The sequence below is a fragment of the Lithobates pipiens genome, unplaced genomic scaffold (genome assembly GCF_037356315.1).
Source record: "Lithobates pipiens isolate NorthernLeopardFrog02 unplaced genomic scaffold, aLitPip1_a1.2 Scaffold_23, whole genome shotgun sequence".
Taxonomy (NCBI): domain Eukaryota; kingdom Metazoa; phylum Chordata; class Amphibia; order Anura; family Ranidae; genus Lithobates; species Lithobates pipiens.
The window spans coordinates 23,935,798-23,959,405 of record NW_027507785.1 but is presented as its reverse complement, the minus strand read 5'-3'; the positions used below and the strand labels follow the sequence as shown (position 1 = coordinate 23,959,405).

The 23,608-nt window shown below is 45.4% G+C and overlaps 1 protein-coding gene across 4 annotated transcripts in view; it reads left to right on the top strand.

Moving 5' to 3' along the window:
- LOC143927337 (uncharacterized) overlaps window positions 1-23,608 on the top strand; it is a 92,740-nt gene that overhangs the window by 46,753 nt on the left and 22,379 nt on the right. For all 4 annotated transcript variants that reach the window (XM_077451347.1, XM_077451344.1, XM_077451345.1 and 1 more), the window contains one exon: window positions 16,721-17,819. In XM_077451347.1, the coding sequence (XP_077307473.1) occupies window positions 16,989-17,819 (831 nt within the window). In that variant the 5' untranslated portion in view covers window positions 16,721-16,988. The remainder of the gene's footprint in view (window positions 1-16,720; window positions 17,820-23,608) is intronic.

The window sequence follows — 23,608 nt, the reverse complement described above, 5'->3', positions numbered from 1 at the left end:
ACTTCCGGTTTTCCCCTGTGTCAGACCAGTGCGCCGAGCGGAGGAGTGAACTCCTGCACTTGCCGCTATGAAACTCAACAACAAGGTAGATGCTGGATATCTGCAGGAGGGTGGCAGAGCTCAATGATTCCACTGACAGCCAAACAAGGCACAGCAACACCAGTGGAGATATAAGAATCACTGACGATCAACACAAGGCCGGTCTCCTTATTTCTACAGGATGGGTGGAGGGGGAGGTTTCACACGGGCTGTGTGTTTATCAAGTGCTGATCGTCACAATGCTTCTATTATCTCCACTGGTGTTGCTGTGTCTCGGTTTGGCAGTGTCAGTGGAGGCTCTTGTTAAACACACAGCCCATATGAAGCCTTCCCCCACCCACCCATCCCTCTGTCCCTGATTCATCCCACCCACCATCTCTCTGTCCCTGATCCATCCCACCCACCCACCATCCCTCTGTCCCTGATTCATCCCACCCACCAGCTCTCTATCCCTGATCCATCCCACCCACCCACCATCCCTCTGTCCCTGATTCATCCCACCCACCAGCTCTCTGTCCCTGATCCATCCCACCCACCCACCATCCTTCTGTCCCTGATCCATCCCACCCATCCATCCCTCTGTCCCCGATCCATCCCACCCATCCATCCCTCTGTCCCTGATCCATCCCACCCACCCATCCCTCTGTCCCTGATCCATCCCACCATCCTTCTGTCCCTGATCCATCCACCCATCCCTCTGTCCCTGATCCATCCCACCATCCTTCTGTCCCTGATCCATCCCACCCATCCATCCCTCTGTCCCCGATCCATCCCACCCATCCATCCCTCTGTCCCTGATCCATCCCACCCACCCATCCCTCTGTCCCTGATCCATCCCACCATCCTTCTGTCCCTGATCCATCCACCCATCCCTCTGTCCCTGATCCATCCCACCCACCCATACCTCTGTCCCTGATTCATCCCACCCACCAGCTCTCTGTCCCTGATCCCTGATCCATCCCACCCACCCACCATCCTTCTGTCCCTGATCCATCCCACCCACCATCTCTCTGTCCCTGATCCATCCCACCCACCCACCATCCTTCTGTCCCTGATCCATCCCACCTATCATCTCTCTGTCCCTGATCCATCCCACCATCCTTCTGTCCCTGATCCATCCCACCTACCATCTCTCTGTCCCTGGTCCATCCCACCCACCATCTCTCTGTCCCTGATCCATCCCACCAACCATATCTCTGTCCCTGATCCATCCCACCCACCATCTCTATGTCCCTGATCCATCCCACCATCCTTCTGTCCCTGATCCATCCCACCTACCATCTCTCTGTCCCTGGTCCATCCCACCCACCATCTCTCTGTCCCTGATCCATCCCACCAACCATATCTCTGTCCCTGATCCATCCCACCCAACATCTCTCTGTCCCTGATCCATCCTTCTGTCCCTGATCCATCCCACCCATCCATCCCTCTGTCCCCGATCCATCCCACCCATCCATCCCTCTGTCCCTGATCCATCCCACCCACCCATCCCTCTGTCCCTGATCCATCCCACCATCCTTCTGTCCCTGATCCATCCACCCATCCCTCTGTCCCTGATCCATCCCACCCACCCATACCTCTGTCCATGATCCATCCCACCCACCATCCCCCTGTCCCTGATCCATCCCACCACCCCTCTGTCCCTGATCCATCCCTCTGTCCCTGATCCCATCCCACCCACCACTGATCCAACTCCCCACCCCACCTCCATCCCTCTGTCTCTGATCATCACCATCCCTCTGATCCCACCACCAAAGGCAAACATGTAAGATATTGCATTATTGCAGTCACTAAATGTGATGACTGTATTTGTTTTATTTTATTAGGCTTTCTTGTACTTCATTGTCTGCGGTGACCTCTGCCTATTGCTGTTTCCCGAGCACCTTTTTTGTGTTTCCTGTTTTTTTTTTCTTTGGTGAACGAGGAGTGTGGCTGGGCTGTCAGACATATTGATGTGTCGTTAGAACCTGGTGTATAATGTAGAGCCTGGTATATGATGTACAGAGCCCTGTCTATAATGTAGAGCCTGGTATATGAAGTATAGAGCCCTGTGTATAATGTAGAGCCTTGTATATGATGTACTACAGGGGACGGAGTTGGTGGATTCTATAATGGGTGGGGCTTATGCGAAGTGGGATGGGTCAAAAGGGTGGGCGTGGTCTAGCGCCCCCCCATCTTAAAACTTCACCAGCCGCCACTGGGTCTCGGTGAACCCTACAACAACATTGGCTTTGAACACTGTCCACGCCACGAACATAAGTGACTGGAGCTCCCCTGCTCTCTCTCCTGTGCTGCTTCATGGCTGACCTAATTACCCCAAAACCTTCCCTGCGATTGGACTCTCATAATGTTCAGGGACTCAATTCTCTGGTTAAACGAAGGAAAATATTCCAACAGTATCACGCTCAGGAAAAAAGATATCCTGTTCTTACAGGAAACACATTTTCCTAAATCATATAGTCCATCATTCATTCACGCTAAATTCCCCATTTTCTTTAGCAAACTCTGATAACAAAACCAAAGGTGTAGGTCTATTCTTCTCTCACAGGACTCAGTTCTCCCTGGTCTCAGAGTTCAAGAACCCGGAGGGCAGATTCTTGTTGGTTAAGGTACTTATAGCTGAACAGCTCTATTCCCTCATTTCATATTACGCTCCAAATAAAGGCCAGGCTAAGTTCTTTGAAACCCTTTTCCACACTCTTAACACCTCTTGTCGAGGGCATAGTCATATATGACACATATGAATGACACAGATGACGTTTCCCCCCCTGTGTTGTGGTCTGCTCACAAGGCCACGGTTAGAGGTAACTTAATTCAAATTTCTTCGAGATTACACAAGGCCCGTAAAATAGACATTGATAGGCTGAAAAGGGAATTCTCATCTATAAGCAAACTCCACAAGTCCAAACCCACTGCGAGTTCGGCAAAGAGATGCTGCACTTAAAGGGGTTGAAAACCCTTATAAACAACTTTGACCTACAGGTAAGCCTAGATTAACGCTTACTTGTAGGTCCAAGAAATATCTCTTAAACCTACACGGTTTAGGAGATATTTGCCAAAACACAGGCACCGCTGTCTACGGCGCGTGCACCATAGACAGCGGCACGCAGGCGCACTGAGTGCACCACTGTCAACGCCGATATGCCGCGAGTGGCGGCTCCCGTGCGCATTCACGGCTTCGTCAAATGACAGCGGCGAAGCAGCGAGACCCACCGAGAAGATGGATGCTCCAGACTACAGGAGACAGCGGTGACTTCGCTGGCTCCTGTGTCAGGTAAGTGACACATAATGGACTACTATGGACTACTAATGGACTACTATGACAAACCACTTTGACCTACAGGTAAGCATAGATTAAGGCTTACCTGTAGGTCCAAGAAATATCTCCTAAACTGTATATATATATATATATATATATATATATACAGTGGTGTGAAAAAGTGTTTGCCCCCTTCCTCATTTCCTGTTCCTTTGCATGTTTGTCACACTTAAGTGTTTCGGAACATCAAACCAATTTAAACAATAGTCAAGGACAACACAAGTAAACACAAAATGCAATTTGTAAATGAAGGTGTTTATTATTAAAGGTGAAAAAAAATCCAAACCATCATGGCCCTGTGTGAAAAAGTGATTGCCCCCTAAACCTAATAACTGGTTGGGCCACCCTTAGAAGCAACAACTGCAACCAAGCGTTTGCGATAACGTGCAATGAGGCTTTTACAGCGTCCTGGAGGAATTTTGGCCCACTCATCTTTGCAGAATTGTCCTAATTCAGTTACATTAGAGGGTTTTCGAGCATGAACAGCCTTTTTAAGGTCATACCACAACATCTCAATAGGATTCAGGCCAGGACTTTGGCTAGGCTACTCCAAAGTCTTCATTTTGTTTTTCTTCAGCCATTCGGTGGTGGACTTGCTGGTGTGTTTAGGATCATTGTCCTGCTGCAGAACCCAAGTTCGTTTCAGCTTGAGTACACGAACAGATGGTCGGACATTCTCCTTCAGGATCTCTTGGTAGACAGCAGAATTCATAGTTCCTTTTATCACGGCAAGTCTTCCAGGTCCTGAAGCAGCAAAACAGCCCCAGACCATCACACTACCACCACCATATTTTACTGTTGGTATAATGTTCTTTTTATGAAATGCAGTGTTCCTTCTACGCCAGATATACTTGGACGCACACCTTCCAAAGAGTTCCACTTTTGTCTCATCGGTCCACAGAATGTTGTCCCAAAAGTCTTGGGGATCATCAAGATGTGTTGTGGAGAAATTGAGACGAACTTTGATGTTATTTTTGCTCAGCAGTGGTTTTCTCCTTGGAACTCTGCCATGCAGGCCATTTTTGCCCAGTCTTTTCCTGATGGTGGAGGCATGAACGCTGACCTTAACTGAGGCAAGTGAGGCCTGCAGTTCCTTGGACGTTGTTGTGGGGTCTTTTGTGACCTCTTGGATGAGTCGTCGCTGCGCTCTTGGGGTAATTTTGGACGGCCGGCCACTCCTGGGAAGGTTCACCACTGTTCCATGTCTTCGCCATTTGTGGATAATGGCTCTCACTGTGGTTCGCTGGATTCCCAAAGCTTTGGAAATGGCTTTATAACCCTTTCCAGACTGATAGATCTCAATTACTTTCTTTCTCAATTGTTCCTGAATTTCTTTGGGTCTCGGCATGATGTGTAGCTTTTAAGGATCTTCTGGTGGACCTTACTGTGTCAAGCAGCTCCTATTTAAGTGATGCCTTGATTGTGAACAGGTGTGGCAATAATCAGGCCTGGGTGTGGCTAGAGAAATTGAACTCAGGTGTGGACAACCACAGTTATAGTATGTTTTAACAAGGGGGGCAATCACTTTTTCACACAGGGCCATGATGGTTTGGATTTTTTTTCACCTTTAATAATAAACACCTTCATTTACAAATTGCATTTTGTGTTTACTTGTGTTGTCCTTGACTATTGTTTAAATTGGTTTGATGTTCCGAAACACTTAAGTGTGACAAACATGCAAAGGAACAGGAAATGAGGAAGGGGGCAAACACTTTTTCACACCACTGTATTTACCTGAAGACAGCCACCGCGGCACGCAGGCGCACTGGGTAAGCCACGGATCGCGGCGTTATGCCGCGAGTGTCGGCTCCCGTGCGCATGCGTGGGAGTGACGTCATCGCTGCTCCGGCGAATCACAGCGCCAGAGCAGCGAGACCCACCGAGAAGATGGATGCTCCGGACTACAGGAGACAGCGGGGACATCGCTGGCTCCTGTGTCAGGTAATTGACACATAATGGACTACTATGCGATGCATAGTAGTCCATTATGCATTACCTTTGCAGGGAATCAAAGAGGAAGTAAACCCATCCTACCAATTGCTGCAGTAGGTATGTCCCTCTACCTCTATCCTCAGTGCCAGTGCCCACCAATCAGTGGTTGGAAGCACACTGACTACACTGGTATGGATCTGCTTGCATGCTTGCCGTAGTCAGCTTAAAACAGGAACCAAGGCAATATGTCAGGATCGCCAGGTATTTAGCAGGGACATACATAATATAAAATGTTACAGGCTACATTTACTAAAAAGTATACGAGTAACCAAACTCAGATATCAGGCAGTGAGCAGGTGGCAAACACCTTCTCACTGTGTCAAATGCCTTCTAAAAATGAATCAACTGCAGAGTGCTCTTCAGAGGGCTAACGCATGTGTAAATGAGACCTCACAATGCCTGTCATTTAGCAGAGAGGAGGAGCTGGGCTGGCTGGCATGAAATTGCTGCAGTAGGTATGTCCCTCTACCTCTATCCTCAGTGCCAGTGCCCACCAATCAGTGGTTGGAAGCACACTGACTACACTGGTATGGATCTGCTTGCATGCTTGCCGTAGTCAGCTTAAAACAGGAACCAAGGCAATATGTCAGGATCGCCAGGTATTTAGCAGGAACATACATAATATAAAATGTTACAGGCTACATTTACTAAAAAGTATACGAGTAACCAAACCCAGATATCAATTCGGAATTTTTGAGGCAACATACACTTTAATAAAATAAGCCACTGTTCTATTATTGTAAGGTTAGCTTTAGAAACTGCTGCGTAAGAAAAAATAGATACATTGTAATTGGCTGCTCTGACAGCGGAGCTTACTAACATAATAATACATTACATGGCGGTGGTCTCAGCGGGAGCATCGATAGTTTAAAAAAACTATTATGCCTTGTACACACGATCGGAAATTCGGCCAGCAAAAGACCGATGAGAGCTTTTGGTTGGAAAATACGATCGTGTGTATGCTCCAACGGACTATTGCTGGCCGAATTTCGGCCAGCAAAAGATTGAGAGCGTGTTCTCAATTTTTCAGTCAGAAAAAATTCCTATCCGAAAATGCGTTTGTGTGTATGCAATTCCAACACACAAAAACTCACCCATGCTCAGCTTCAACTACGAAACAGAAGCTATTGGCTACTGGGTCTTGAACTTCCTTTTTCTAGTCCAATTGTACGTATTGTACGTCACCACATTCATGACGGGCGAAATTTGGTGTGACCGTATGTAGGCAAGACAGCTTGAGCGAAATCCCGTCGGAATTCTGTCGGGAAAACCATCAGAGCTTTTTCTGACCAAAAATTCAGATTGTGTGCACACGGCATTAGATAAGCACCTGAATGACCGCAGCATACAGGGATATACAATGTAATACTGACATATAACCGGTTGGACTTAAAGGACTTGTGTCTTTTTTTTTTTTTTTTATTCTTTATTTCTTTGCAGAGATACAAAACATAGGTTATTAATAATAATTACACATACGGAACACTTTCTAACCACCACATGTTCTATTAAACAGCATCAAAAAGGAAGCAACATAATGTATTCCTGACAATTTTATAAACAAAACAATATCAATTCCCCATAGCGATCCTCTTCCCTCCCCTTCTCCCTTAAAGAGGGAGAAGAAAAAAAAAAGAGGGGGGGGGGACAGAAAGAGGACAGGGAAGAGGGAGAGAAGAGAGGTAAATCGACCCCACCCACCAAAGGGTAAGGTTCTCATCACTCGACCAATTAGTCTAATCCTCAGGTTCCTCTCCAATCAACCTCTTCCCCTCCTCTGACTGTAAGAATATTTCCCAAGGAGCCCAAACTTGCACTATAGATTCCCTTTCCTCCGAAGGCATAGGGATCAATTTCTCCATGATCCCAATTTTCCTTACTTTGTTTAACCATTGCGAAATTCAAGGTGCCCCTGTTTCCTTCCAGCAAATGGTGATGCAGCTTTTAGCTGCATTCACCAGATAACATAGCATTAAATTCTTGTATCTTTCTAGTGGGATATGTGTATATTGTAATAGAAAAAAGGCCGGATCTTCCATAACATAATATTCAGTAAATAGTTGAGAGATTTTCCGAACTTCTTCCCAAAACTGTCTAATTACTGGGCAATACCAAAAAATATGGGCAATAGTGCCTCTCTCCTTACCGCACCTCCAACACCTGTCCAATGACTCTGAAAAAAAAGTATGCATTCGTGATGGAGTATAATACCAACGCATTAATACTTTATAATTTAATTCCTGTATCTTGACACATCTGGATGATTTAAAAGTTAAATGTATTATTTTCTGCCGTTGGGCCGGAGTGAAGGTTTGTCCAAGATCCCTTTCCCACTTATCTAAACTCATTATATTAATATCCTCCGAAGGTGAAATTAATAAGACATATATCTTAGAAATAATATGGGTAAGAGACTCCTTCTCCTCACAGTATCCTTCAAACTTAGTAAGTGGCCGATCAAAATCCTCAGTCGGTCCCAAAGTATCCAAGAAATGTTTAACCTGTAACGCCTGCCAAAGGGGTAGTTCATATTGTCCTCCTGATTGCATTAACATTTCTATTGATGGCCAATTTTTAGACCTCAAGAAATGTGATGCCTGAAAACATCCCTTCTCTCTTAAATTCCTAAATACTCCTGGCTCCAGGCCAGGCGGCAAGTGTGGATTCCCAAGGATAGGAAATAAGGGATACTTTGCTGTTGAGATTCCGGGGATCCGCACGGCTTTAGCTCCCATATGGAGCGTAGGTCCTATTAAAGGATGGGCTCTTAATATAGGAGGTACAGCCACGCAGCACCACATGGCTCTATCTAAAGGGATGGAGCTTACTTGTTGTTCCATAGCGACCCACCTCTTACTGTCTCTATGACGGCACCAATCAACAATTCTACCAAGCTGAGTAGCTTGGTAATATTTGTATAAATCCAGTGCCGCAATTCCACCCGCCTCTTTAGGCAGTATTAACAGCTTCCTATTAATTCTAGGGCGCTTACTTGCCCATATAAACTTTATAAAAATTGTTCGAATTTTACTAAAAAAGGCCAGTGGAATCCGGATCGGTAACGCCTGGAACAGATGGAGAAATTTAGGGACTATGTTCATTTTCAAAATATTGCTTCTCCCAAACCAGGAGTGTGAGGATTTACTCCATTCATTCAACATTATACTAATTTCCCTTAATAAGGGTGGAAAATTTATTGCATATGAATCTGTTAAGTTAGGTGGGATCTGTATCCCTAGGTAATTCAGCGCCATAGCTGTCCATTTAAACTTAAAATTATTCTCCAGATTTTTTTGGGTGTAACACTCCAGTGATATCCCCATCGCCTCTGACTTATTATAGTTTATTTTAAAATTAGACAGAGCTCCATAACGCTCTATTTCCCCCAATAAATTGGGTAGTGATATTTGTGGACTAGAAAGTGAAAATAATAAATCGTCTGCATATGCTGAAAGTTTATATTCCTGATCCGCTAAGGGGATACCTTTAATATCGGGGTTTTGTCTAATTCTATTTAACAAAGGTTCCAGTGACAGCGCAAATAAGAGAGGCGACAAGGGACATCCCTGACGCGTCCCATTAGATATTGGGAAATTTTCAGAATTTATCCCATTAATCTTCACCAAAGCTTGTGGCTTTGAATATATCCCTGCTATCCAGTCCAACATTCGGTCCCCAAGGCCCATTTGTTTTAAAAATCCTAACATAAAGGGCCAATTGACCCTATCAAAGGCCTTTTCTGCATCTGTATTCACAAAGATACTCGGCAACTTCCTTTGGTTTGCATATTGAATTAAATTCAAAACTTTAATTGTACTATCCCTAGCTTCCCTTGTGGGGATAAACCCCACTTGGTCCAAATGAACCAACTGCGTCATAAACGGCTGTAGGCGAGATGCAAGTATCTTCGTGAATATTTTATAGTCCGTGTTTAGTAATGATATTGGACGATAGCTACTACATATTGACTGATCCTTTCCTTCTTTTGGAATAAGTACAATATGTGCCCTCAATGCTTCTACAGGTGGAGGCGCGGCTTGTCCTTGTATGTTAAATGTTTTAACCATATAAGGGGCTAGTTGTAAATAAAAACTTTTAAAATATTTCAGAGTGAATCCATCTGGACCAGGAGCCCTTCCATGCCTCAACATCTTTATTGCCGAAGTTACCTCTTCTGTTGTTATTGGTAACTCAAGTTTCCTTCGCGCCGGAGATGGCAATCTCGCTAAATGTGAGGATTCGAGATATTCTTCTAATGATGAAGAGGGATGGGAGGGTACCGGAAGATTATACAATGAAGTATAATATTGTCTGAATTCCTCTGCAATATCTTTCGGTATTGAAGATTTAAGATTTCCTTTTGTTCTGATATAGGGTATATATATGAACGGAGTCGTTGTTTTTTTAATTTCCTTGCTAACACTTGACCACATTTATCTCCTGATTCATATATTACTCTCCTCTCTTGTTGTAAAATAGCCCTTGCCTTATACCGAAGGAGATCAGATAGTTGTCTTCTTAAATGTGCTTATCCTATTCCTATATCCTTCTCCATTGACCTCTTATGTTGTATCTCTATTACCCTTATCCTTTCCAATAATCTACCTGTTTCCTCTTCTCTAGCTCTCTTTATTCGGGATCCATGTTTTATTAGAATTCCTCTAATTACTACTTTATGGGCTTCCCACACTGTCCCCATTTCAGTCTCTCCATTATCATTAATTTTAAAATACGAATCAATTTCTTTGACCACATCTTCTCGAATTTCAGGACATTGCAAAAGGCTTTCATTTAGTTTCCAGTTCCAATCCATCTTAAGTGTAGCCTCCTTCAGAGAAATATTGATTGTAACTGGCGCATGGTCGGACCATGTTATATTTCCTATACATATGTCCTGTACTAACGATAATGTTCGTTGAGATAGTAGGAAGAAATCGATGCATGAATATCGTTGGTGGGGGTTTGAAAAAAATGTATAATCCCTCTCATCTGCATGGAAAGCCCTCCATACATCGACCAATTGAAGTTCGTCTAATTTGCGAAGGATATTTTTCCTAATTCTTCCAGAGACAGATGATGTCCCATTCGAAGTATCTAGTTTAGGATCTAGAGGGACGTTAAAGTCCCCCCCATGATGAGTATTCCTTCCTTAAATTCCATTAATTTTGATAAGGCTTTATTCAAAAACCCATCTTGTGTCTTTTTTCAACCTCACCTACTATGTAACTATGTAATGTAACTATGTATCAATGTTTGTTTACACATATACAAGCACCTATTTAAGGTGGTTGCAAACCTTATGCCCTGTGCACACAAGCGGATTTTCCGTCTGAAAAAACATCCAAGTTGCTCATTCTGCTCAAGCTGTCTTGCATACACACGGTCACACTAAAGTTCTCTGAATTTTCGACCCTCAAGAATGCGGTGACGTGCAACACTACAACAAGCCGAGAAAATTAAGTTCAATGCTTCCGAGCATGCATCAAATTGTTTACGAGCATGTGTAGGAATTTTGTACAGATGATCGGAATGTCCAATCGGAACTTTTTCCGACCTAAAAATACAGAACCTGCTCTCAGTCTTTTTCTGGCTGGAATTCTGCCAGCAAAAGTCCAATGGAGCATACACACAAGTTTTTTTATGTATATATCTCAAGAGCCTGGTAAAAGCACAGGATAGTGTTCTGTGCCACCCCAACCCCCCCCCCCCCCCACTCCCACTAGTGTCCTTCACTGCCCGTTACATCACCCCCCTCTCACAGTAGTGTCCTCTGCCCCCCCTCCCACAGTAGTTTCACCCCCCCTTCCCACAGCAGGGACCTCTGCCCCTCATACAGTAGTGTCCTCTGCCTCCCCATAGCAGGGTCCTGCCCCTTCACATCACCCCCCCTCCCCCCACTAGTGTCCCATGCCCCCCATAGCAGTATCTTCTGCCCCCCCTCCACCCTGTAGTAGGGTCCTCTGCTCCTGCTACTATTGCAATGTCCTGCAAAGTCCCCCCAAAGCAGTGTCTTTTGTCCATCTCCAACATCACCCCCTCAACTGTAGTGTCCTCTGCCCCCCACCCACAAAAGCAGTATCCTCTGTCCCCTTCACATCACAATCCCCCTCCCCCACTGTAGTGTCATCTGCACCCCCATAGCAGTGTCCTCATCAGATTCCCCCCCCCCACAGCAGGTGTGCCCAGAGTCCCCCCCCCCCACAGCAGGTGTCCTCATCAGATTTCACCCCCACAGCAGGTGTCACCAGAGTCCCCTCCCCCCCACAGCAGGTGACCCCAACAAATTTCTTCCCACAGCAGGTGTCCCCATCAGAGTTCCCCCCCACAGCAGGTGTCCCCATTAGAGTCACCCCCCCACAGCAGGTGTCCCCATCAGAGTCCCCCCACAGCAGGTGTCCCCATCAGAGGCCCCCCCACAGCAGGTTTCCCCATCAGAGTCCCCCCCCACAGCAGGTGTCCCCATCAGAGTCCCCCCCACAGCAGGTGTCCCAGAGTCCCCCCCACAGCAGGTGCCCTGGGTCCCCTCAAAGCAATGTCCTCTGCCCCCTTTACACCCTCCCACCACTGTAGTGTCCTCTGCCCCCTCATGCAGTATCCCCTGTCCCCTACACCCCACTGTAGTGTCTTCTGTCCCCCAAAAGCAATGTCCTTTGTCCCCTTCACACTCTCCACCCACTGTAGTGTCCTCTTTGCCCCCCAATGCAGTATCCCCTGTCCCCTACACCCCGCTGTAGTGTCCTCTGCCCCCCACATGCATTATTCTCTGCCCCCTACACCCACCTCACTGTAGTGTCTTCTACCCCCCCCCCCCAAAAGCAACGTCCTTTGTCCCCTTCACACCCTCCCTCCAATGTAATGTCCTTCCCCCCCATGCAGTATCCTCTGTCCCCTAAACCCCATTGTAGTATCTTCTGCCTCCCCCCAAAAGCAATGTTCTTTGTCCCCTTCACACCCTCCACCCACTGTAATGTCCTCTGTACCCCCCCCCCAAAGCAGTATTCCCTGTCCCCTACACCCCACCGTAGTGTCCTCTGCCCCTCATGCAGTATTCCCTGTCCCCTACACCCACCCCACTGTAGTATCTTCTGTCCCCCTAGAAGCAATGTCCTTTGCCCCTTCACACCCTCCCTCCACTGTAGTGTCCTCTGCGCCCCCCCATGCAGTATCCCCTGTCCCCTACACCCCATTTTAGTGTCTTCTGCCCCCCCCAAAAGCAATGTCCTTTGTCCCCTTCACACCCTCCCCCCACTGCAGTGTCCTCTGCCCCCCCCCCAATGTAGTATCCCCTGTCCCCTACACCCCACTGTAGTGTGCTCTTCCCTTCCCCCAATGCAATGTCCACTGTCCCCTACACCCCCCCTCCCCTCTGTAGTGTCCTCTGTCCCCTATACCAGTGTGTATGTAGCACTCTCCTACCTTACACTGGTGTATAGCAGAGCGGAGAGCAGGAAGTATGACAGTACTGGATAGAAGGCTGTATTTGGTTGTTAGGACTGCCTGGCAACTAATCCCCTGCTGGTGAATGTGAAAAGTTCATTCCAGTAGCTCCCGCCCGCCCCCACCCTCTATCCAGTACTGTGACTCGTCCCGATCTCCGGCTTGCCAACCCCCGCTCTATAGTGTGTAATTGTCTCAACCCAGAGCACTAAGTGTCACTTCTATCTGATGCCTCATGCTATCAGTCACTTCTGTCAAGTTTTCCTGACACCAAGAGAAAAAAATGTGACAGGGGAGGACACAGTCTGTGATTGACAGCCTCAGCTCTGTTCCTGTGTGCTGTGTGAAGGGGGGGGGGGGGTCTCTTACTTCCAATCAGCACTCAGTTTAGAGCTTCAGCTCTCCTTCCCCTGCTTTCTGACAGCTCAGACAAGCTTTATAAATGCAGCACTTTGAATAGATGTAAAGAAGAGAAGACTGCAGATAAACAGGTCAAATTTATGAAGAGTTTTTTTTTTTTGCTTTTCATCTCTGGCCAATCACTTCACTGGTTATATACAACCACTTTAAAACATCTGTTTCTGCAAATCAAAGCTGTACAGACAGATTAGGCCAGGGTTTTCTCAACCAGGGTGCCATGTGGGTTTCCATGGGTTGCTGCAAGCACAAGACCCACTTTAACCCTGATTGGAGATTAATGGGAGGACTGTAATGTGATAGGGAACTCTGAGGTGATGGGGGGCCTCTGATATATAGGGAGAATTTTAATGTTAAGGGGGGAGTCTAATCTGTAGGGGGACCTTTGATATTGTAGGGGCCTCTGACATGAAGGAAGGACCCTAATTTGAAAGGGGTCTGGGATGTGATGGGGAAACCATTGATGTGATGGGGAGGGGCTCTGACTTTAAGAGAGAACTCCGATGTAAAAGGTGATGCTGACCTCTGATGCTGTCACGATCAGGCGTCAGGCTTGAAAACCAGTTGCTATAGAAGTTTCAGGACTACCACTGACCAGCAGGATAGGTACACAGGCAGTCATCCTTGCAGGTGACACAGGCTCACCTGAGGTGCGGAGTCAAAGTACTAACCGGTGTTCACCAGAGCTCCTGATGTTGGAGATGTATTTAGCTGCATGCTAGTACCAGGTCGCAAGCCGGGGTCCAGAAGCAGATGAGCAGATAAGGGTCAAACAACAAAGTGGTCAGTAAACAAGCCAAAAGGTCAGTAACGAGTAGTTGCAGGTTGGGATCAGGCAGTCAAGTAACAAGCCAAGGGTCAATCACAAGTAGTAGCAAAATACACACACAGCAGGGAAGACAAGCGCAAGGCACTGGCTGAGAAGGCACAATAACTTGGCAAAGAGGAAGTGCTGAGACAAGGCTTATATAGGAAGTTCATGGGAGGAGCAAGGAGTTCAAGGTTCAACAGCAATCAAGACACAAGGTAGGGTTGTCCAATGGATCAGATAGGATTGTGCAATAGATCATGCAGGGAGCATCCCAGATAGCTCAGTGGGATGCGTCAATGCCAGACACCGAAGAGTTCAGCCCAGGTCCTGATAGATGGTCCCAGGAAGCTGTGGGTAAAGCTTCCCTGATCTTGTGCAGTGGGGAGCCAGTTGTGATTCCTCAGCAAGTCACATCCAAATCAAAGATGGAGGCACTGCAGGAAGACATCACTTGACTAAAGGAACTAGTAAATGCCTAACTTTTAACTACTAGCTGCCATAACCTCAGTATCCTCTTCTTCAGCAGACGGTCCACTTTCATATAAAAGTGGTCTCTGTGGCAGATTCGCCGCAAGATCACTTTTATCGGAGGCGGGAGAGGGCCCCCCCCCCCCCTCCTGCCACGCTCCAGTGCCCTCTGACACCGAGGCAATCGCATCCTTCTTCCTGCTAGACACATAGAGGAGTAAGGGGAAGATGGCTCCCACCAGTTTCCATATCATTGCAGGGCGGAAACGATGTCAAAACGCCACTTCCGCCCATAGCTTTTAAAGGTCCATTTTTTTTCCCTTTTTTTTTCAAATTCTTTTTCAAAAGTCTTTTTGACCCCAGTTCTCATATTTAGGAGGCCCTGTCATGATTTATTTCTATTACAAGGGATGTTTACATTCCTTGCAATAGGAATAAAAGTGACACTTTTTTTAAAGAACAGTGTAAAAATTTAAAACAAAAAGGTAAAATAAAAAAGGAAAAAAAAAAATTAAGCGCACCCCATCCCGCTAAGCTCGTGTGCAGAAGCATACACATATGTGAGTAGCACCCGCATATGAAAACGGTGTTCAAACCACACATGTGAGGTATCACCGTGATCTGTACAGCAAGAGCAATAATTCCAGCCCTAGACCCCCTCTGTAACTCAAAACATGCTACCTGTAGAATTTTTTAAAAGTCGCCTATGGAGATTTTTAAGGGTAAAAGTTTGCCGCCATTCCACGAGCGGGCGCCATTTTCAAGCGTGGCATGTTGGGTATCTATTTACTTGGCATAACATTATCTTTCACAATATGAAAAATTTTGGTTAATTTTACTGTTGTCTTATTTTTTAATTAAAAAAAAGTGTATTTTTTCCAAGAAAAGTGTACTTGTAAGACCGCTGCGCAAATGTAGTGTGACAGAGTATTGCTCTAGGGTGTTAGAAAAAATATATATATAATGTTTGGGGGTTCTAAGTAATTTTCGAGCAAAAAAAATGTTTTTAACTTGTAAACAACAAATCTCAGAAAGAGGCTCGTTCCTTAAGTGGTTATGTCAGCAGCTACAGTATTTGTGTACAGTATTTGTAGCTACTGACTTTTATTTTTTTATTTATTTATTCATTTTTGGAGGGGGGGGGGGGGGTGGTTAAAGCAGTAGCAAACTCTTTGGGGGGAAAAAATAAAGTTTCTTTAAAGGAGTTTGTGAAGCTTTGTTTTTTATTTTCTAAATAGGTTCCTTTAAGCTAGTGCATTGTTGGTTCACTTACCTTTTCCTTTGATTTCCCTTCTAAATGTTTTTTTCTTTGTCTGAATTTCTCACTTCCTGTTTCTCCTCAGTAAACTTCACACCATCATTCGAGCGGTGTTTAGTCAGCCAGAACAGCTTACTAAACAGGTTACTGAGGAGGAACAGGAAGTGAGAAATTCAGACAAAGAAAACAAAGAAAAAAAACATTTAGAAGGGAAATCGAATGAAAAGGTAAGTGAACCAACAATGCACTAGCTTAAAGGAACCTATTTAGAAAATAAAAAACAAACCTTTACAACCCCTTTAACAGTGTGAAAAGACTTACCTTAAAACAAAGCCCTCCAGTGATGCGCTCTCACCCCTGGTACGGCTTCCATCTATTCTTCACCTGGTCTACCTTCTGGGTTCGTGGACTGCGGCCGCTTGAATGGCTGAGCTACGATTACATCACTTTGCCTCTTGGCCACGGCACGCAGCTCTGAAGGAATGGCACAGGTTTGCCTTTTGATGAATGATTTGCCATTTCAGCAATTTTTCAAACACAACTGAAATTGCAGGATAAGTGAATATTGTCAAAATCTATTCATTATGTGTATTATTGCTTGAATCTTTGTGTGCTTGGTGTATCTGTGCAGTAATGCAGTGTGAAATTTTGCCTCTCGGCAGGAGCTTCCTGTACTAAAGACCGCTCACTGCTGCTCCCTCTCCTTATGCAGTGTGACTGGTCTTGTCTCCGCCCCCCTCCTGTACTTTTCTGCAGGCAGCCTGTAATGGGTGGAGTCTGCTTTGCCCCTCCTACAGCTCTGCTCAGGAAATTATCAGCACAGTGATGTTGTCAACTGCTACTTTTAAAATAAGTAGCAGTTGTTGGTGCACACGGAGTGGATTCAATACCTTTGTTGCTAGTGAAGGTTTCATTATATGGAAGTATTTGTGCCCAGAGTTCAACTTTTAATCACTCAACCTTTTCTTTTTTTCTTCAGGCAGGTATACACAATGCTTATCCAAAGTGATAATAACCAACTGAATAGAATCCAAGTTCAAATCAAAAGAGAATTTCATTTATGCAAATATTTAACTTCAAGTTCACCATAATTTCTCATCCTTACTGAACTCTCAGCTCGTGAAGTAATTATGAGAGCCTTGACGCGGTTGCAAACAAAGTAACATTTGGAGGACATCACTGTAGGCAAGACATTTTGGAACACCAAACTCCCTTAACTCCTGTGTTGTAGATAAATTTCTGTGAACATGAACCCCAAAAAATTGAACTGCTGTGACTACTATCTTCAAATCCCATCGAACGCGGAAGTAAAAGCCATTCCGTTTAACTCTTTGCCTAATAATGTTCGTCAGAAGTTCCGCCAGATGGATAATTACATTGATGGCAGCAACGCCCCTCATGTTATCTTTGTGTCGCCTGTAACCAAAAGTACATTTCAGATAAACCACAAGCTGACTATACTGAACAAGGAAACCACAAAACAGAGGTGCTCGGAGGGAAACCACAGAACTCATTTTGCTGGAACTCCAAATACCTTTATAACTGGAGATGAGGAAGACGCTGAGGATTGTTTTGTCCCTATAAGATCCTCCAGAAAAATAGCTTCAACCATTTTGCAGCTATCAGGGAAGAGCAACGACAAGACTGCATTTATTCATGATGAAAATACAGGACCAAAGTTCGAAGACGCCCTTAGATTTAATCTAAGAGTGGTTGACATCAGAGTCAGGGCTTTGTGTAAGTACAAAAACACAATGTACCTACTGCCAGCCCAAAAAGCCAATGTTTCTGCAGAACAGGATTCACCTGGAATCATGGACAAATTTTCTCCCAGACATGGAATAATGAAATATCAATGCAATAACATGGAACAAAATAATCTGGTCAAAAACACAAGGCCAGACATAACTCAGCCTCCTCATGAGCCACTTATTCATTTGGATAAGGATAATATTTTACCCAGTGGTGTCTTAGTTACAAAACGAAGCTTAATAGAGAAAACCCACAATGAAAGCCAATCGCCTATTATCCAAAGAGAGCTAAATCCATCACAAGGCTACAGTCTGCAACATGTTCAGGTAAAAGTTCCCATTTTCAAAATTAAAATATATGTTTTTTTGTAGTTTGTGTACTACTGGGATATTTCCCTTCACTTGCTGTCCTATAAATATAACAGGAATGTGCATAATATATTATATGTAAAGCATGAAAATAATTATTAGCGCACATATATATTACCTTTTTTATACTATGGGTTACCATAATAATTATCTTTATGCTAAATAAATAAATAAAAATATATAGATATATATATATATATATACATAGATATATATAGATAGATAGATAGATAGATAGATAGATAGATAGAGATATATATATATATATATATATATATATATATATACACTCACTTTTTCACCATGAAACTCGGTTGCAAATAGCATGGGCGTATTATACGCCAATACTTCAATTTTAGCTGCCTCAGAGGGGACAGGGAGGGGGAGGGGATGAGAGCCGTTAGATTACATACAGTGAGAATCTCCTGTTTACTTGGCGGTCTCTGTAATAGGAATTCCCATCTCCTGGGCCACCATTGGACCACTGTTCTGTCTATAATATGAGATTCTCCCTGTATGTAATCTGTCAATGCTCGTCCTGCCCCCTCTAGGCTGCACTGATGGCAATGGTGAGGCGCTTTGATGTGGACTGATGAGGCTGCATTGGTGGCACATGTGAGGCTGCAGATGGGCATTGATCAGGCTGCATTGATGGCAATGATGAGGCTGCAGATCGTCACTGACCCAAAGTTTTTTTCCTGAAACTTCCCTTTTAAAATTAATGTGCGTATTATACGCCTGTGCGTGTTATACGCCGATAAATACGGTATATATTATCTCACAAAAGTGAGTACACTCCTCACATTTTTGTAAATATTTTATTCTATCTTTTCATGTGACAACACTGAAGAAATGACACTTTGCTACAATGTAAAGTAGTGAGTGTACAGCTTGTATAACAGTGTAAATTTGCTGTCCCTTCAAAATAACTCAACACACAGCCATTAATGTCTAAATCACTGGCAACAAAAGTGAGTACATCCCTAAGTGAAAATGTCCAAATTGGGCCCAAAGTGTCAATATTTTATGTGGTCACCATTATTTTCCAGCACTGCCTTAACCCACTTGGGCATGGAGTTCACCAGAGCTTCACAGGTTGCCACTGGAGTCCTCTTCTACTCCTCTATGATGACATAACAGAGCTGGTGGATGTTAGAGACCTTGCGCTCCTCCACCTTCCGTTTGAGGATGCCCCACAGATTCTCAGTAGGGTTTAGGTCTGGAGACATGCTTGGTCAGTCCATCACCTTTTACCTTCAGTTTCTTTAGAAAGGCAGTGGTGGTCTTGGAGGTGTGTTTGGGGTCGTTATCATGTTAGAATACTGCCCTGCGACCCAGTCTCCGAAGGGAGGGGATCCTGCTCTGCTTCAGTATGTCACAGTACATGTTGGCATTCATGGTTCCCTCAATGAACTGTAGTCCCCAGTGGCAGCAGCACTCATGCAGCCCCAGACCATGACACTCCCACCACCATGCTTGACTGTAGGCAAGACACACTTGTCTTTGTACTCCTCACCTGGTTGCTGCCACACACGCTTGGCACCATCTAAACCAAATAAGTTTATCTTGGTCTCATCAGACCACAGGACATGGTTCCAGCAATCTATGCCCTTAGTCTGCTTGTCTTTAGCAAACTGTTTGCAGGCTTTCTTGTGCATCATCTTTTAGAAGAGGCTTCCTTTCTGGGATGACAGCCATGCAGACCAATTTGATGCAGTGTGTGGCGTATGGTCTGAGCACTGACAGGCTGACCCCCCACCCCTTCAATCTCTGCAGCCATGCTGGCAGCACACATCTATTTCCCAAAGACAACCTTTGGATATGACGCTCAGCACGTGCACTCAGCTTCTTTGGTCGATCATGGCGAGGCCTGTTCTGAGTGGAACCTGTCCTGTTAAACCGCTGTATGGTCTTGGCCACCATGCTGCAGCTCAGTTTCAGGGTCTTGGCAACCTGCCTAAAGCTTAGGCCATCTTTATACAGAGCAACAATTCAATTCTTTTTTTTCAGATCCTCAGAGGGTTCTTTGCCATGAGGTGCCATTTTGAACTTCCAGTGACCAGTATTAGAAAGTGAGAGTGATAACACCAAATTTAACACACCTGCTCCCCATTCACATCTGAAACCTTGTAACACTAACGAGCCACATGTCACCGGGGAGGAAAAATGGCTAATTGGGCCCAATTTGGACATTTTCACTTAGGGGTGTACTCACTTTTGATGCCAGTGGTTTAGACATTAATGGCTGTGTGTGTAAGTTATTTTGAGGATACAGCAAATTTACACTGTTATACAAGCTGTACACTCACTACTTTACATTGTAGCAAAGTGTCTTTTCTTCAGAAAAGATAGAAGACATAATTACAAAAATGTGAGGGGTGTACTTACTTTTGTGAGATACTATGTATGTATGTGTGTGTGTGTATATATATATATATATATATATATATATATATATAATTTATATTGCCTGGTCTGATGAATCTCGATTTCAGCTGTGACATTCAGGTGGTGGGGTCAGAATTTGGCGTAAATAACATGAAAGCATGGATGTATTCTGCCTTGTATTGGTTCAGGCTGGTGGTGGTGGTGTAATGGTGTGGGGGATATTTTCTTGCCATACTTTGGGCCCCTTAGTACCACTTGAGCATGGTTTAAATCCCACAGCCTTGAGTATTGTTGCTGACCATGTCCATACCTTTATGACTACAGTGTACCTAATAAAGTGGCCAATGAGATTGTATAGATATATAAAGACAGTCTCAGCGCTATAGTCCTTTATACTTCCTCCTTAGTCGTTTTCACACACTGACATGTACCCTCAAAAACATATCCACTCAATGGGGTTGATTTACTATAAGAGCTGGTTCACACAGGGGCAACACGACTTCCAACGCAACTTTTGTAGGCAACTTAGACACGACTTGTCAACACGACTTGGAGCGACTTACAACATGACTTTAAGTCGCCCCAGGCCAGGCGACTTTGGCCGTGGTCAATCAGACAATGAGATCTCAAGGGGGAACTCCGCACCAAATTAAAAAAAAAATGCCATGGGTTCCCCCTCCAGGAGCATACCAGGCCCTTAGGTCTGGTATGGATTTTAAGGGGAACCCCCTACGCCGAATAAACGGCATGTGGTTTCCCCCCCCCCCCCAGATCCATACCAGACCCTTATCCGAGCACGAAGCCTGGCCAGTCAGGAAGGGGGTGGGGACGAGCGAGCGCCCCCCTCCCCTCCTGGACCGTACCAGGCCGCGTGCCCTCAACATGGTGGGGTTGGTGCTTTGGGGAAGGGGGGCGCCCTGCGGCTCCCCCCACCCCAAAGCACCTCGTCCCCATGTTGATGAGGACAAGGGCCTCTTCCCGACAACCCTGGCCGTTGGTTGTCGGGGCCTACAGGCGGGGGGCTTATCGGAATCCGGGAGCCCCCTTTAATAAGGGGGCCAACAGATCCCGGCCCCCCACCCTATGTGAATAAGTAAGGGCTACCCATTCACCTGGGGAAAAAATGTCAATAAAAAACACAACACAAGTTTTAAAAGTAATTTATTAATCACCTCCGGGGGTCTTCTTCCATCGTCGGGGGGTCTTCTGACGACTTCTCCGCTCTGTTCGGCCTCTTCTCCCGGTGTCCGACCCTTTCTCCCACTCTCTGGCGTCTTCTCCCGGGCTCCTCCGCTGTCTTCTTGGACACGTGCTCTTGTCTTCTTTACTAGCGGAGGAGCCCGGTCTCCTCCGTCCTTCTTCCCTCTTCTTTCTTCCCTCTTCTTTCTTCTTCCAATGTTGACCCAGCGCTGTCTTCCGCTGTACTGGCTTGTGCGATGTGCGCGGCGACTTATATAGGTATAGGGCGTGGTCACCGGGTGATGTCACACAGTGACCCCCCCCTTTATGATGTCACATCCCGGGGCATGCTGGGACTGTGACATCATCAAAGGGGTGGGGTCACCGGGTGAGCGGAGAAGTCGTCAGAAGACCCCCCCGACGTCTGAAGAAGACCCCCGGAGCTGATTAATAAATTACTCTTAAAACTTGTGTTGTGTTTTTTATTGACATTTTTTCCCCAGGTGAATGGTTAGGGGTAGGGGGGCCGGGATCTGGGGGCCCCTTTATTAAAGGGGGCTCCCGGATTCCGATAAGCCCCCCGCCCGCAGACCCCGACAACCAACGGCCAGGGTTGTCGGGAAGAGGCCCTTGTCCTCATCAACATGGGGACGAGGTGCTTTGGGGTGGGGGGGCCGCAGGGCGCCCCCCTTCCCCAAAGCACCAACCCCTCCATGTTGAGAGCACGCAGCCTGGTACGGTCCGGGGGGGGGGGGGCGCTCGCTCATCCCCACCCCCTTCCTCACTGGCCAGGCTTCGTGCTCGGATAAGGGTCTGGTATGGATCTGGGGGGGACCCCACGCCGTTTTTTCTGCATAGGGGTTTCCCCTTAAAATCCATACCAGACCTAAGGGCCTGATATGCTCCCGGAGGGGGAACCCGCGCCAGATTTTTTTAATAAATTTGGCGTGGAGTTCCCTCTCGAGAGCTGATAATTCTGTGAGAGTCGCCTCAATATAGATGGAGATCTGACTTGGAGGCGACTTCCATTGAAATCAATGGGTACCAGTCACCTAGAAGTCAGATACAAGTAGTACAGGAACCTTTTCTGAAGTCGGAGCGACTTCAGTAGTGTGCATTACGGCTCTCATTCACTTACATTGATTTTTACATGTAGCGCGACTTGAGGCTACTAGGGGCGACCTGAAGTCAGATCTGAGTTGCCCCTGTGTGAACGGGCTCTAAATGGAGAGTCCAAAATCTGGTGCAGCTGTGCATAGTAGCCAATCAGCTTCTTCCTGCAGCTTGTTTAATTAAGCGTTGACAAAAAACCTGGAAGCTGATTGCTTTCTATGCACAGCTGCACCAAATTCTGCAATCTCCATTTTTTGTAAATTAACTACGTGCCGGAATGTTTTGCCCCATGCACTCACTCTTTACACCTTTAGTGCTCCACCACCACCAGTTGTGCTCTAACCTGATATATCTGACCCACATGTAAACTAAGCTAAATAATACCGTACGCTCCCTTTAAACGGACTACTCACTCTTTGGCTGGTTTCACTTCCTGCACTCCTCTCCTCCAAGTGATGGCATCAAAAAAAAAAACTCATAGTGTGTCACCTTAAAGGTTAACTCCACTTTCGTGGGAAAAATAATAGAAAATAAAAAAATTAATAACATAGTGTATACCAGGGCTCAAAATTTCAAGTCCTGAGCTACTAGCCACACCTTAAAGTGATTGTAAAGGCTAGTTTTTTTTTAAACCACATCAATACTGGTTACTTTCACCCCCTTCCTTCCCAGACCAATTTTCAGCTTTCATTGCTCTCGCACTTTCAATGACAATTGCACTGTCATGCTACGCTTTGGTGGTATTTATTCACGACTCCATGTTTTATTTTTTGCGATATAAGCGAAAAAAAGAGTGGAAATTTGGGAAAAAAAACAATATTTTCTTTTTTCTATTTTAAAATAAATCCAATAAAATAGAATTTTGTCATAAATGTAAGCCAAAATGTATTCTGATACATGTCTTTGGTAAAAAAAATCCTGTTAAGTGTATAAAAATTGGTTTGTGTTGTGTGATCATGGACATATGTACGCAGGTGATCATGTACAGATGTGCACAGGTGATCACGGACATATGTGTGCAGTAATCATTGGGACATGTGATTTTACTGTTAAATCTGTAGGGGACA